The 17255-nt window shown below is 33.9% G+C and overlaps 1 protein-coding gene across 1 annotated transcript in view; it reads right to left on the reverse strand.

Annotated features, from left to right (window-relative positions):
- Positions 1 to 540: 540 nt before the first annotated feature.
- Positions 541 to 17255, reverse strand: part of CHM (CHM Rab escort protein) — a 191514-nt gene continuing 174799 nt past the window's right edge. The window contains exons 13-15 of the mRNA XM_019717433.3: positions 14094 to 14192; positions 9172 to 9332; positions 541 to 4052 (exon numbers count right to left, since the gene is read on the reverse strand). Coding sequence (XP_019572992.2) covers positions 3861 to 4052; positions 9172 to 9332; positions 14094 to 14192 — 452 coding nt within the window. The 3' untranslated portion in view covers positions 541 to 3860. The remainder of the gene's footprint in view (positions 4053 to 9171; positions 9333 to 14093; positions 14193 to 17255) is intronic.

The raw sequence follows: 17255 nt of genomic DNA on the forward strand, positions 1-17255 counted from the left end.
ATAATCTCACAGATAAACTGCCAGTTTTGAAAGAGTCCTGTTATCTTTTGAATGTGTCCTGCGTGAGAAGCTTTAGAAACTACTTGCAATTGACAGAAGATGTCACTCTGCTTCAATTATTTGATTCAAGTTAACAAATCATAGTTCAATGAATGGTTTCTACATAAAAAGAACATCAGCAGTCTCTTGTCTGTTGCAAGTAAGCTGTTGGGGACTCAACCACAACAGAGAAAAACATTTCAGGTTTTCATTCACCAAGTAAGTATGAGAAACTTCAGATTCTCATACACCAAGTGAAATGTAAAAACAGTTTGTAGGCAATCAACGTACTATAAAGCCATAGCCCATGCCTCATAGCACTGATTTCAAACAGAATGAGATCTGATGCTGGCATCTAGAACAGTTCACTAAGTAAAGCATACCCACGTATCACTTGATTACCTTTCCCACAAACCTGACACAGTCGACAGATGCCTAGAAACAAAATCAATTATACAGCTGGACAATTGTTTAAATAATAAACTGACACTAACAAATAAATCAGTTCCAAGACAATCTTTAATTTCTTGGCACATATACAAAACTTTAACATTAAAAAATAGCATAGCATGTCTAAAAGGCATTTAAAACACTTTATTTCCTCTGAAAACTTACTGCTACAGTGTGCAAATTATGAATAATCATATATTCATGCTTTGTGAAATGCATATAAGAAAATTAACTGAGAGAGATAAATTATTCAATACCTATAGCAGTAAATAACTTATTTGTTAAGAAAATTGTTTAATTCCTGCTTTAAAGAATCATTACAATTGAGCAATCCAACTTCCACAAAATTTTTTGAGGTTGTAAGGACTTAGGACAAAGGGCTACCTTCTTAAGAACTGTAGTTGTGATAGAAGTTAATCATTAGCATGGCCATTATTTTAGACAAAGGTTGCCAATCTCAGAAACTACCATTCTAGAAGTTAACGATTACCGTGGCCATTTTACTGTGGGCAACTAAGTATCATAGGAGATGAGGAAAACTGTAACTTAGTTTCCTATCGAAAAACATATAAGTTTATTTTATTTATATATCTTTTTCTGGGCAGGCATACCAACTAAAGAAAAATACATTAGCAACATAGGGTTAATAACTGTTTTCCATATTGATCACTGAACTGGATGGTATTATCATTTTTGCTTAATAAGAACAATGCATATATAACTAAGCATTTTAAACACATGAATCAAAATTCTTTTTTTCTTAAATTTATTGGGGTGACAATTGTTAGTGAAATTACATAGATTTCAGGGGTACAATTCTGTATTACATCATCTATAAATCCCATTTCAAAATTCTTTGATAATCGCAGTTTTTAAAATTTCAAATTAGCTACTGAAATTTCTGCATCACGTACAACATATTAATTTTATTTATATGACTTCAGGCTTACGGTTTTACAACACAACCAAAAGATTTGACTTAAAACTATGAAAACAAATATTTATTTGCAGTAATTAAGATAGCTAAAAAGAAAGCACTTAGAACAATTTCTATTACATTTTGAGGCAACAGGAAATATCTAAAATTCTCTAACAGTTGTGTACTATCTTAATTATCACTAATCATATTCAGGAGCTTTTAAACATTTCAACAGTATTTAATAAATAACCTGGAAGAGAAATTCTGATGCTGGTCAATAGATGAAATAGGGTACAGTATGGGCTTGGTCACGAGACTACAGAATATCTCTTTCATTGCTCTACATACAGATAGTTGTCATAAAGCTATCAGAATTTTTCTAGTTATTCTGGGCCCACTCTGATTAGCTGTGTACATAAATGTGCATGCTGCATTCAAGAGGCCTTAACTCTAAGACTATAATAACAAAGTACAATATCTTAATCGGTGCAACTTACTGCAATTGTATTCAGACTTAATACTCTCACATAGTGGAACCTATTATATTGCTGGTATTGAGGGGCAGGGTCAATACCCAGTGCTTATAGCTATGTATTGTGCATTCAGTGCATGCTACAGTTGGGATTCAGAAAACATGATTTGACTGAAAAAAGATCTGAAGCCATATAACAAAGGTTATAATGTAATTCTCCTGTCCCTGATTCGTATAGCATTATAAAAGAGGAAGAGGGGGAAAGAAGGAACTAAAGAAATAGGGGAGGGGCTGTACAGTGAGCAGAGGGGTTAGGAGTAGTCTGAAAGTCTGGGAAGGTTTTCGTTGCATCTGGATTCAGCTATATCTGCAGGAGGTTGGAAAGGTGAGGCAAGAGATACATTCCTTGGTTCTTTCCCATGAGTCTGTGACCTGATAGAGCTAGATCTTCCCAGAAATCTGGAGGTCAGAGCCTCACTGCAGCTGAAGTATGTAAGAACTATGTGCTTTCTACTGTAGCCACAGCTCTCTGGTCAGCAATACAGGCCAGACTGCACAACAATAAACTTTTTATATATTTATGTAATGAAATAAGTTGTTAAATCCCAACTATTGCTGAAAACAAGTAAACCATCAGAGCATTTGGAAAAACTTTTAATATAGTCACTGTCACTGTAACTAGATTTGCTGCCTATGTACAGCCCTATATTTTATGTTAAGTGCATACTATGATTTAGCAATTTGCATATTCTATTTAGTCCTTGGTGGTTTCAGGTTTAGCTACCGGAAAAGAAATATGAAGAATTTGCAGTGTTTTCCTTATTAAGATTCAAAACCAAAATTCCACATGTTACTACATTTACTGGTGTATAAGACCATAAAATACTAATACAGGAAATATAATTTTATTTTAAAAGCTTAATACAATAAAAAACACTGTGATCTACTGTGTTGGGGGAATGACAGCAATTATTTGCTGCATGAGACTTTTGACAGTCACCTCCAAGTCAATGGGAAAATTTTGAAACAACTTTTCTTCCAGAAAAAAACATTCTAAAGATGGCACTGCATTTATCTTCAAAATCATTCTCATAGAATAGGCAGGGCATTCCTATATCCATCTTACATACGGAGAAACAGAGGCCCAGAAATTACATGATTTGCCTAATATCATCCATTAGCATAGCCAGGACTAAATGAGGTCTACAGACACTTGCGCTGGTGCTCCAGTTACTTGACCAGACAAAATTTCCTAATACCGATGGGTCTATCCAAATCTAATCTTTCCTTCCATTTCTTCAGTATTGAGTTTTCCTAGTGTATAAATGGTTCACATATACATATCACTACTAACACTAAAAAACACTGAGTAATGGGCTCATGATTTCTTTCTTAAAAATGTCTACTTTAATTATTAGCATTTTAATACTTCTTTAGAAAACAAATCAAACCGCTATGCCACAAAAGCTCTTGCCAGATCATGATACTTTAGTTTTTCTTGACTTCATTTACATGTTTTCATAATTTGTGTCATGATGCTCATATCCTTAAAGAAAATATAATTCAAATAGTCAAAGGAAAGAAGTGAGCCGATTCTGAAGATGTGGCTTTCAAAGAAAGACACAAAGGGGAAGCAACAGCTGCCATAAAAGCACAGAATTATTAATAACGTGTAGGATCACTTTCATCTCCAAAGCTATATTCCTGGGAATCAATTCATTTATAATTTTTATCTGCTAACTCCACAGGTTTGGTATCTTAAAGCAGGCAAGTCAATGTGCTTTACAAGTACTATGTGTCCTATTTTAGGAAAAATCCCCTTTTAGATTTCTATGACCTGTTCCTTTTGGTAATTCTACATGTCAATTAGCTGCTGCTTTTTAATATTTTTCAAACAGTTCTTCTATCAAGAAGACTCTGAGGCCAGGAGGAATTTCCAAAAAGGGATATCCAGTTTGGTGTATCCAGTTTGGATATCTGTTATTCAGAGGGCTCCTCTGGATTTCCCAGGCTTGCGGTTTCCTTGGGAGTCTCTGCGTTGGCCTCTGGTACAGCACTGGAGTCTGAAGCCCCTGGTTGTAAACTGTCTCCATCCAGGATGATGTCTTCAGGATTTGGTGGGGGTGGGCAGAAGTCTTCGTTGGGGCAGATTTGCTGGAAAAGTGTCTCAGCCTGGCCAGGGAAGAAACGACACACCAGTTTTTGGACATCAGCTTCAAAGGTATGTGCCTTTCTGACACTATTTTATAAAGTAAATATTACCCTTAAAAATGTCTTTGAGTTATAGAACTTTACTCAATATACATGACCTTCAAAAAAAAATCTACTTACAGAATTCCATGACTTGTCTCCCTCTACTTCTATACATGTATTCAGATCCACCCTTCAAGTGTATCTGTACTTGATAAGATTCTTCATCAAGTGTCCAGATAGTTGAGAATTAAAGGACAGCCATTCTACATGTCAGCTGAAACACAACTTCCCTTAATATTCTTTATGCAATTTCCCAATAGAGCCTATTTGTGATATCCATAGCCTAATTTAGCATATAATAATTTTATAAAGTCATTATTAAAATCAAGAAAAATTTTCATTATTTGCTCAACCATTTGTATTACTGGTATCATTTTTCTCCACCTGGGCTTTAAGGAGTATAGCACTGTGTTCAAGATCATAGACTCTGAATAGATAGCCAAGTACAAATACTGGCTCTGCCACTTAGCGTCAACGTGATTTGGGGAATGCTTACTCAACTTCTGAGCCTTGCTTTCTTTGTCTATAAAATGGCAGAGACTAAGCCTATATAAATGGTAGCTGTTATCATCATCATCAAAAATAATATAAGTTAAAATGTCAAGATGTATGCATAGCTTAGGTGGCAAGGTAAGAGAATAAGAAAGTAAATGTGATCAGAATTAACAATAACAATACACACACACGAAAGTAAATATGGCAAGTAGCATTGCTATCCTATTCTAAACATATTTCTACTTTTATTTAGATGAATACAGCTCATTGTTAGATAAGGGTCTCTGCCATGCTAGGGAGCTTGCACTCTATCCTATTGGTAAAAGAAGCCATTAAAGGGTTTTAAGATATGTGCTTGTTTTAAAGGCTATGTCTTTCTGTACCACTTCATCCCTCCTTTGCAAGGTACACACAAGGTCACGCATTAGTCTAGGAACTGATAACTGGCTCACAGGGCAAATCCAGCCTGCTGCCTAATTTTGTAAATAAAGTTTTATTGGAACACAACCAGTCTCATTTCTTTATCTATTGTCTATGGCTGCTTTTTCACTGCAATGGCTGAGTTGAGTAGTTGTAATAGAGACCATATGGGCTGCAAAATCTAAACTCTTTACCACCTGGCCATCTACAGTTGGTAGACTCCTGCATCAGGTGATTAAAACTGATATTCTTTGGGAGTGGGTGGAGAGATAGTAAGAACAAACTTCTGAGCTTTGATGTGGAGTTGAAAGAAAGCATAGGGAGAAAGAAATATTAGTTTAGTTTAATTATTAAACTAAACTATTGTCTATGTCTGTTAGTTTTTGTTTCTTCATTTGTTTGTCTTGTTCCTTTGTTTTTTTCAGTTTTATATACCACATATCAGTGAAATCGTAAGATTCTCAATTTTTTTCTAACTTATTTCACTTAGCATAATAATCTCAAGATCCATCCATGTTGTCGCAAATGGTACTATTTAACATACACCTACACAAAACAAGAATAAACACTTTGTCAATCTAGTGGCTTAATACATTTAGGATATAGTTACACTAACAAGATAAAAACACAGCACATTAGATGAATTTACAAACACTAGGGTCCAACTGACTTGAGATTATATCTTGGCTCAAAAACTTACCAGCTAGCTATGTGACCTTTGGACAAGTTATTTAGCCCCATATGGACCTTAGTTTCTTCATCTGTAAAATGGGGATATCATGGATACTTACCTCATAGGGTTGTTCTGAGGACCAAATAAGATAGTATATATAAGATGCTTAAGATAGTGTCTGGTCCATAGAAAATGCTCAATGAATGGTAGCTTCAGAATATATGACACCTAAAATTGCCCTCTTCCTCAATGACATGAGAAAATGAATGACACTGCAATATATGAGCAACTTGATAGTTCATCTGACCTATAAAGCTGGACTTCGACTTACAAGTTATGTGCCAAATGTCATAAGTGAATTGGTAACCTGTCCATAAAAAGTGTTCTAAATGGTGGTAGGTTGCCAGTCTAGCTCACATCAGCCAATTTAATTCATTTTATACCTGTAGTATGATACAAAGAGTACAACACTATTTAACTATTGTTGTTCCTATGGTAGTGACAGCTCCTGGGGGATGGGGCTCCTGAAGGAGGAGTGACCCATCAATGCCTTGGGAGTGGGAGGCCACAGACCAAGCTGTTCATCAGTATGAGTGGGTAAATAAGACACTAGCAGTATTATGAGAGATCATATGTCACGTTCAGAAAAAATAAAACTGAATATAAACTATAAAAACTAGCGAGTCACAGAAACAATCACAACTACCGTGTTTCCCTGAAAATAAGACCAGATCTTATATTAATTTTTGCTCCAAAGGATGCATTAGGGCTTATGTTCAGGGAATGTCCTCCTGAAAAATCATGCTAGGGCTTATTTTCTGGTTAGGTCTTATTTTCGGGGAAACACGGTATCACTTAGGCTAGCATCAGTGTGGTAATAACAGGGAATGTACTGGTATGCTCCTGCACACAACTTTAACTTGTGAGTATTACACAGAGATCATTTTATATTTTTAGTATGCCTCTAAATCATATAGTTCCATATAAATACAAAGGAGGCAGGACTATGTTATTCAACATCTATACGTTTGCAAATAAGCAGATGTCAACTTGTTAACTGGTAAAATGAAGCATTTCCTTTGTAAAAAAAAAAAAAAAAGGAAATATGCAGGTGCTTATGTTTTCTACATAGGAAAAGCCTAGGTGATATTCTGAGAGCTTTTATGGACAATTTAGAAAACAGAAGTCATCAATTAGTGAACTGGATGAACAAAGGATGATATATTGGAATCAGAAAAGTTTATCTAAATAAACTAGCATTTGTAAAACTATTACTGATTCCCTTTAAAGTAGGCATTATGTTTTCTCCCCAAACTGATGTGAAGTTAAAAGTTATATAACAAATTTAAAACTACTTATATTTAATAGCATGTAATAATTAGTACCCAAACTAGCATTATGACTATTTTCTACTGTGATAACACTGTAGTCCTGAAAACTATTTTCTTGGGAAGTAACTTATCTCATAATAAAATTACCCTTTAATTATAATCTTCTAGCTTGCAGTTTAGATCACATTAGCACTTGTATAATGAGCCCTTACTTAAAAAGCCTTCCATTTTGGTTAAAAAACATTAAAGTTCACTCAGGAATAAAAATGACCTAAGCTACCTGGCTGAAAACTTGCTGGCAATTTCTACTTTAAAAAAATTAGAACATCAAAGCAAAAATGACTTGGTCATTTTAAGCCATAAATGTAGATCTTGAACCATCCTGGGTTCCTATTAAACTAATAGAATGAATGATGAATGCGAGAGGTGACTGCCTGCTTTTGTTATCACTGGCTGAATATGATTACCCAGTGCCACCATTAGGCTCTGAAGATGAGAAACAAAGAATTTGGCAAAAAAACAGTAAATGTATGGGTCATGGCCTTGCCGCTATGACTAAAAATTAAAGGCTCAGTGAAGCCATTTGCTCCTGTAAGATTCCTGTCACTCGTGGAAAATGAAACTTCCTTCTGTGGTCTTAGAACAATGTTAAATTATCTATTTATTGATTCAATTGACAAATGTGCCGACTATGTCTCTGTAAACTTTAGATTTGTGCTTCGAAAAATATTTTCTGCTCTTCTCTTTCTGTCAAGTGCAGAGTATATTTGTATACAAATTATGAATCTTCAGTTTAATAGAGTCACAGCTCACGTTTGGCAGCTTGTATCAGCCTGCTCTGTATCTCTGCATAGCCCTGCCTAGGAGGGCTGTCACAAAACTCCACCTCGATTTAACATTCTTCTCAGCAGCTAGAATAGATCTTGGGACATTGGCTTGTATCAAAACTTTAAAGGAATTGCTGGGTCACATGGTAATTCTATTCTTACCATATGACCCAGCCATCCCTCTCCTGGGTATCTACCCCAAAAATCTGGAAACATTTATCCATAAAGATATATGTACTCTGATGTTCATTGCAGCATTATTTACAGTGGCCAAGACATGGAAACAACAAAAGTGTCCTTCTATAGATAATTGGATAAAGAAGATGTAGTATATATACACAATGGAACATTACTCTACATTACAAAAGATGAAATACTGCTATTTGTGATAACATGGATGGATCTTGAGATTATTATGCTGAGCGAAATAAGTCAGACAGAAAAAAACGAGAACTGTATGACTTCACTCATGTGTGGGACATAAAACTGAAAGCAACAAAGAAACAAGACAAAGAGACAAAAACTCATAGACACATACAACAGTTTAGTGGTTACCAGAGGGTAAGCGGGGAGGAGAGGGTGGTAGAAGAGGGTAAAGGGGGTCAAATACATGGTGATGGAAGGAGAACTGACTCTGGGTGGTGAGCACACAGTGTGATATATAGATCATGTATTACAGAAATGTACACTTGAAACCATATAATTTTACTAACCAATGTCACCCCAATAAACTAAAAAAAAAACTTTAAAGGAATCATGTTAATTGTGAAACACTATAAGTTACATGTCCTTTTCCAAGATAAGAAAATGCCTTAAGACCATTTTAAAATTACATTTTATATTCCTTACTAGTTACACTCCTTTTGAAATGATTCAGGTTAACAGAGAAAAAAAGATTGTGCATTGCAAAATAATACACTCATAGGCCAACAGTTTAAATTAGAAACAGTGTTTCTTTAGAATATTGGCATTTTAAGTTCATTTTTCTGAATATGTATTTGCAACATTTCTCCATCCTTATTCAAACACAATGGAGCTCATAAGTGACCGCTTGTAGTTCATCATTATATTGAAGAACATGACAATATCTGATACTATATTTAAAGTATATTTAAAGTAGCTTTCTTATTTATAAAAAAAAGTTTAGGGACAAATTGCAGAAATGGTATTAAACGAGAGAGATGCTTTTCTAGTCTCTTTTTCCACCTCCCAGGGGAAAAAAAAAAACATAATTCCCTTTCCCTACCATACCTACTTCTTAATACAAGACCAAGAAATATTAACAGCCTTACCTGTTTGACTGCATTATCATTTCCTAAACCACAGTCTGGGCCAGAGCAGACGTAAACGTTGGATGGTAAATCATTATAAGAGCTCCTGCTGACATCTGAAGAATCTCTCATATTGAAGTAAAGAGCCCATAGAATTCTTGGCTTTTCAACTTCTTCATTTTCTAAATGTAGACATAAATTTTACTTACATCTAAAGCACAAAATGCCTGTCAATTACTACAATATACAGTCAATTATTAACAAAGCCATGACCATATATTGTAGTAAATCAGAGCTTTGTATGTAAACAATAGTAAATTTAATTTACTATTGTTTCACACTCTAATTAATACATGTGCATGCTATTTCAAGCGATGGCTTTTCAACCTCAGATAACTTTGATTTTTAAAATTATTTTAATGATTAGTAAGTTACTTAAATTTAACTCCAACTGTGTTCCCTTGGATTTCTATTATTCCACCTTATAAGTATCAAAGAGTTTATGATCACATCCATCTTTAAATTATGCCTTTAAGTAAGAAGACAACATAAATTGATTTTCTTATGTTTCCCATGGACAATTCAACTTGAAAAATTATATAGTAAGTCAATAGTATATACAGGCGTATGAGATGTCCACAATAGACAAATCTACAGAGACAGATGTAGATTAGTGGTTACCTAGGGCTGGGGGGACATGGAGGTAAGTGAGGGATGACTCCTAATGGATATGAGGTTCTTTTTAGGGTGATAGAAATATTCTAAAATTGACTGTGATAATGTTGTAACAATTCTGTGACTCTAATTAAAATACTGAATTTTATACATTAAATGGGTGAATTGTATGATATGTGAATTATTTCTCAATAAAGTTATTAAAAAGTAATATATACAGGATTAAAACTTTCATATCATAACTCACTAATGCTTTGTCCTACTAGATTACAAAACTAATGGGAACCAACCAACAAATTACACAAATAAGATTCAAGACTGCAAGTTGTTTTAGCACACATTCTCCCATTTAACAGGAAGAATCTATATAATGTGTGCTAGGGACTGGCCTAGGAGATGGGGATACAAAGATGAAGCAGACTTAATCCTTAATCTTCTGCTTTTTAATGTTCCCTCATATGGGGCCTAGCACACAACAAACACTCAATGAATAATTTCTGAATTAATTTTAATCCTCTTTTCAGGTATAATCACAGTATGATGTACTTATTAAAAGGCCCAACATTATTAACCTGAATAATTAAAGCCTATTCCTTGCTATCTTAATAATGATTTTTCTGCATGTCTTACTTAGAAATGTTATAATTAAATTTTCTTTAGTTGAAAACAGAAAATCCTGCTGCTAACATATTGACTACAGCATTTTCTTTAGCCTGAATCTGAACAAAACTTCAAATTATATATAATGATAATGGATGTATATGAAGATTACCCAAGACCATGAGGCACCTTACAAATCACAAACAAAATGCTAAAAGGTATAATTATCTAGTTGATTGACATTTATTGTTAAATTGGTAATCAATGTAGAGAAATTCTCAGCTAATTGCAGTACTCAATTAACAAGAATGTCCCATTCTTCAATTCAGGATGAATAGGATTTTACTGTATTTAATTTAAAATATCTCTATGACAATAATACCAAATGTCATTTTTCTAGTTCATCCTGAATAATCCATGACTAACTGTGATAGGATGAAGAAGCTCTGAATGGAAGAAGTGATCCCTTAAGATGCCCCTTTCTAACGCTAAGATCTACGAGTCTAAGGTATCGCTATAATTAATTTCACACAAGAACAAGATAGATGGCGAAATCTATTTATTGACGAAACAAAGAATATAAGGAACTCATATTTCACAGTTAAAACCATACGGTTCTTAGTAAATTTATTGGTGAGTTTAGTTTTACTAAATCTCACAGGAAGATAATTCAACATATTGCCTATGAGTTCTGACACCAGACTCCAAGAGCACGGCAAAAAAGTGGGCTAAGGTCTGGAACTCGTTTAATATTGTCCACTTCTGAACATACACTAAGAGAGGTTATCTTGTATTTATTTCATCAAAGTTCCAGCTCAGAGGAGTGTTTTCACTAAATAAAAGTTGGGGAAAATGAATAATCCAATAGGTTGTAGGAAAGAAGTTTCATAGAAATTGAAGCTTTGAAAAGAAACCAGGAAGAAGATGAAAAGTTGACATAGGCTGAAGATAAATGCTCTTTATACAAGGGAGTTATTAGGCTTTGACCTTAAAACCCTCAAAGACACTTATAATTGTTTCATCCTTCTTTGAGGTCAGCTGGAAGGCAGAGATACCTAGAAAAATAACATGCAGTTGTGAAGTACACAATTGTCAAAAAATATTGAAGTTGCCGAGGTTTGGCTAGGAATACATCAACTGGCCAAAAGTAGAATTGGTTTTCTGTAATACCTCACTTTATTCAACTAGACAGTGTGCAGAAACAGTAATAGGTAATTTAGAATAGGATCCTGGGCAAATTAAATTGGGGTAAGTACAGAATAAGGTAGGCAGATGAAAATCAACACTGGCACACAACAGAGCAATACTTGGTCTACAATTCAACGACATGTTTAGGGTGAGATAAACTATTTTAGTAACATAGAGTAGCATGAGACCAAGAGAGCAGGAGACTGTCATGGCCTCTTTCCAATACTCTTGGAAGTATTAGTATAACCACTTCTTAAGACATAGCATAAAGGTCAAGAGCTCTGGCTGATACCTTAAATGTGAAAAAGTAAGAAAGAAAAAAGAGTATCTTCATAACCCTACTGGAATTTCTCAGCTGCAATGGCAAAGAAGTAGTGTATTTGAGAAGAGAACATTATCTTTTACAACAAATAAGCTACCTTGTCTGGTGAATAGGCTGACTTTCACAAAGGCTTATGAAGCACAGCACTACACAGAACATAGAACACAAATAAAAAGAAAAAAATAAGCCCGAATAATGTTATTCCTTTGGCACAGGTTTTAAAACAAAATATTTATAATGCTCTAAAGCATAAGGTTTCATATCACTGTCAAATAATCAAAACAATAATAATAAAAGCAATCAATCTGTGAAAAAAGGGGCTTTTGCTACAGAGAAGAATGTGCTTTAATGTATTAAAAGTTCACATTGCTCATAAAGTTCCTTCTTCCTCATTTAGGCAGGAAAATGAATTGAGTTCTCTTCTCCAGGTGACTTTGCCTATTTGACCTGCCATGGCCCAGTGCTCACTTTATCTGGTGATTCATTTTCAATAACTCCAACAGTATTTGTTCTGACATTTTAATTAAAATATGACCACTACCTCATCCTGATGATAAAAAGGCCTATGTGTCAGTGAAAACTAGCTTTTCAGTGCCTCGGTGCACCTGAGGACCCCTGTGAGCACATAGTTCTTACTACAGAATTTCACTCACGTTCTAAACGATACATCATTTTAAAACAGGATCATTTTAACCATTAAGATTAATGTTTAAAAATCTAAAATGGCTAAAGAAAAATCTAAAATGGCTAGAGGATGCTAGGTAATGAACATGTAATTGCCCCAACTTGATGCTTTTAAAAAAAAAAACACAAAAATTAAGTGCATTTCAAACGTGAAGAGCAATGATATGAGATTCAAATTTAGTGGACTCTTCGAGACTACCACAAAATAAAAATAAACAACAAAAATTATTAACAACTTCAGAAATAAAGAAGGAATTCAGAGTTTTTGTAACCAAGGTAATTAAAGCCAAGGATGAAACTATGATTCCACATAGGTTTAGGAATATTATCATGTACCATAACTTTGCAATCAAATTTTTAACAATAGTCCAAACATTTATATGGGACTTCCCAATGAAGAAAATGTAAACATGAAACAAATTAAATTCCTAACAAAATCAAGAAAATTTTTAGATTGTAGGATTTTATTCAGTTAGCTCAAAAAGAAATTAATTATATTGCTATTAGCTCCAAAGAACTGAGCAGTTTTCTTACGTAAATAAAAATATCCCTCTACACATTATCTATGCATTAAGAAAACCAATAACACACTTATGAGATGAACTAAAAGCAAATAATAGTTAGGAGTAAATAAATGGTTTCTGAACAAATAAAACATCCAAAGAGAATGAAAATACTTGAATCAATGGGGAAACTGGCCATGATTCAAGTAGACATGCAAATCCTATAATGAAAATCACCATCACTTCATATAAATGAAGAAGACCCACCAGGCTATTTTTTTGATCACTTACACACAAAATACACTATAATTTGCTCCATTCACAATTACAAGAGCTAGCTTATGATGTGGAAAGAAAAGTTTAAAAATTTGTGGTTGAAAAGCATTTTTATTTTTACCATGAATAAGTAGCATAGTGGCGTATGTATCTGAGAGCTATATATATCAGACCACTAGCATGCTATGCATTAAAACACAGTTAAGAAGGATTCCTACATTTGTCAATTAATATTTTAATCTTCTCTCAGTAGAACCAATTTTTCTTTGTAAATGGAGATAACTTTTTCTGATAAAGGAATATATGCTCTCTGTACACCTGTAAAATAAAGAAAATTTAAAAGAAAAAAAATAATTGTCCACAATCCCACCCAAATTAAGAGACTTAATGGCAGTGTTTTTTCTATGCATGTGAGTTTGTACACGTATAAATGTATATTTTTGCACTTAAATATATACATTGTGTATATGCTGTATATGTTTCCTTTACCTTTACAGAGTGAATATATTCCCATTTTTAGGAAGAGAATGTGTTCAATCATCCTAACAAAACATGTAAGCATGATTGCCAAATGCTTTACATTTCAGTGCAGGTTGCAGAAACCTTCAAGAGCTATTTCAGAGGAGTACAGTGATTACGTTACCTTTCTATCATGAATACTATTTAGGATTATTGAACATGATTATTGTTCTTACCTATCTCCATTTCGGTATATGGAGTAAACAATTTCTGCACAACTGGTTCTAAATCTTCTCTTGCTGATTTAGAAGATGTACATGTCAGATGGACCAAATCTGTTAAAAAAAATATTTTGAGTTTCTGCTTATCACAAATTTCACTCATATTCAAGGTACTAAGCTGGTACCATGGGGAACAGAGAGCTGAGCAAGTCATGGCTGCTGCCTTCAAAGAGTTTATAACCTAGTGATAGGGGGACATGTAAAAACCATAACAATATGCTGTGTGTGTTAACTGAATAGCTAAACTATATGCTAACTAATAACTAAGAGAGAACACACGGACACCCAAGAAGAAGCAACCGTTGATGGTTCATTCTGTAAAACTAGTCGAGTAGAAAAGCTTAGGAAGGCATTCATTCATCGGAAGAGCTTAAGTTTTCCTTATAACATTCCCAAAGAGGGTGGATAAAGGATTGCTAAGCAAAATAATTGTGCAGAAAAGACTGCAGGTAGAGTATTTGTTCACCTAGAGATCACACTTCACATTTGTCAGACAGAAGAACCCATTTACACAAACTTTACTGATAAGTTAATAACAGATCATCTATTTATTATAGGATTCTCTAAGAAATCTTTTTGGGGAACACTGTTGGCTTAGTTTGAATAACACATGTAATGGAAAGTCCATAAAATGGCACAGTTAAAATAGTCTGTAATACTTTCAGAAATTCCAAATCACTTCCTCTTGCATCTATCATTTTATGGGGCTTGGACCTCGGAGAATGTTTGCGTTAGACAATATCATGTACCAAAAATAAGCCCTTCACAGAACTGAAATATTGTAGCCTAATACATTTAGAATTTCTAAAGGCCTACATACAGAGGTAAAGGAAGAATGAAAAGTTCTACATATTGAGAGAAAGGACTAAGGGGACTCCTAAATGGGAGAAATTCTTATGGTCCTGGAAATGACTGGGGAGGGATAGAATAATGACAGAAAGAATACATATTAGGAACAGTGTAAGTATGGAGAAATTCCTTCCCCTAAAACACTAGTAGAAAAAGTACACCTACTTCTTTTCTAAAACTTTATTTCAGACTACTCGACTTTTCTAAAATACCCCAGGAAGATAGTTCAGAATTTACCATGGAAGCCAACATCAAAATAGGTATCTTGTTATTAAAATTCATTCCACATTCAACTACTCGAAAATATATCTAAACATAAATTGAGGAACACTTAATAACCATGTGAGCTAAAATCAAATTTTGTAGTATTTTTTTCCAGGTCCACCAAAGAATGTGACATTCTAAGACAGTTCCTGTCTTATGAATGGCCTAATAAAAGATCTACCTTATTTAAGCAATATTTTTACACGAATGTCACTATAATTCCCATTGATTCAGGGATATTGTAGGATATATATGGTACTAATTATTTTAAAAGGTATACTAACCTTCACAACAAAATTATTCCTAATTAGCTTAAATTTGTCAAATGTTATATACATTGGTGGGAGTTTAATCTCCCGAGATAATTGCTGAATTAAACAGGGTATAGAACTACAAAGGTAGAAGTCCCTGATACATTACACTCAAGAGAAACTATCCTGTCTCCTCATCCCCCAGTCTCAGAGAATATCAATGTTCATATCAAAGTTCTCAATTTTCCAGTTCTTTCCTACTCAATTAATGTGTACTAGGGGAAAAAGGAGATGAATGTGAATATAAATTCAAAAAAGTGTATTTTGAAAAATATCTTAATGGTAAATTATAGGTTCTGTTAAACAGGATATATAAAAGAAATACACTGGAACAATAATATCCTTATTTTTCCAAACAATATAACAGAGTTCAGTTTAGGAAACGCTAGCAAAAATTTTTAGTAATGAAATCAGGTTACCCATCTTGTACTTACTGAGTTTTACAGAAATTCTTAGAAAGAAAAATTAAAGACATTCATAACCTGAATTCCAACGTTTGTACCTTGATTTCGCTTAAATGCTACATTAATCGATCTACAAATTTAGGACATAAACAACTTTTTTTCTCCCTACACATCCTGCTTTTCCTGTTGCCTATGTCACTTCCTCGTAAAGGTTACTCTAAAGTCACTGCTTCTCTCCAAATCAGAGAGATTATTGATTATGTTATTTTTTTAAAAAAATTCAGATTATTCTCAAAATTGGTTTATTAATCTTTGTTCCTCTTGTAAGGGCATGTCTTAGAGTCGATTTTTCTCCTCTTTGTCTGTCAGATATAATTCTCACTTACAGTGGGTGTTCAATAAATATTTGTGGCTTAAGATAACTTGCTTCCCTGTCATGGGCAGACATTAAATACTCACAGGCTTAAATGGACATATGTGTGCACATGAATATATGTCTGCATACACATGTATGGGGAAAATTTTTACTAGTTTCTTATGTGAAATGTAGGAAATTATCTGATCAACCAGGATAGAGTTAAGGGAAGTTATCAATGGGTAATCCTCAAGTTATTTAAATCTGCCTGAGAAATATTCACAGACACTTTAAGATACATCTATAAAATTCTCAAAAGAGTTTAAAAGATTATCTAGAAATAACTGTACAGCTCACCTGCATGTGTCAGACACTATTCTAAGCATGTTAAAAGTATTATTTTATTTCACCTATGCAATGGCCGTTATCCTCATTTTAAAGGTGAGAAAACAGAGGAACAGTGAAGTTAAGCAGATTTCCTGAAGTTATGCAATTAATAAAAGAGCGAGCTGGGACTCAGAGCTAGAATTCAAGGCCCCTTGGTCTGCCTCTAGAATGCTGCTCTTAGTCACTAAATTATGTTGGATAACTGTAATAGTTTCCTGTAGAAGTTGCAGCCTGTCACTTAAGGCAGCAATCTTCATACTAGGGTATATACGAAGATACAAGAAGATTTTGCACAAGGTACAGTAACTAAAGGGAGTCATTGTTCAGCTGCCCAACCCAGCCTCCTTCCACTTTATTAATCAAAGCGTTTTAGTAATTTTTTGTTTAATAATCCTTTATCAGAATTATAATGCATGTATTAGGGTTTGATTAATTTTATACAAATAGTAATTGTATTAATTGCTCAATCCAGAAGACATTTTCAAAAATACTTAGAAGCTTATTGTTGTAAGAAATTAAAAAAGAATTCTACTTCCATTTATTTTTT

The sequence above is a fragment of the Rhinolophus sinicus genome, chromosome 18 (assembly GCF_057876585.1).
Source record: "Rhinolophus sinicus isolate RSI-liver-muscle chromosome 18, RSI-T2T, whole genome shotgun sequence".
Taxonomy (NCBI): Eukaryota; Metazoa; Chordata; class Mammalia; order Chiroptera; family Rhinolophidae; genus Rhinolophus; species Rhinolophus sinicus.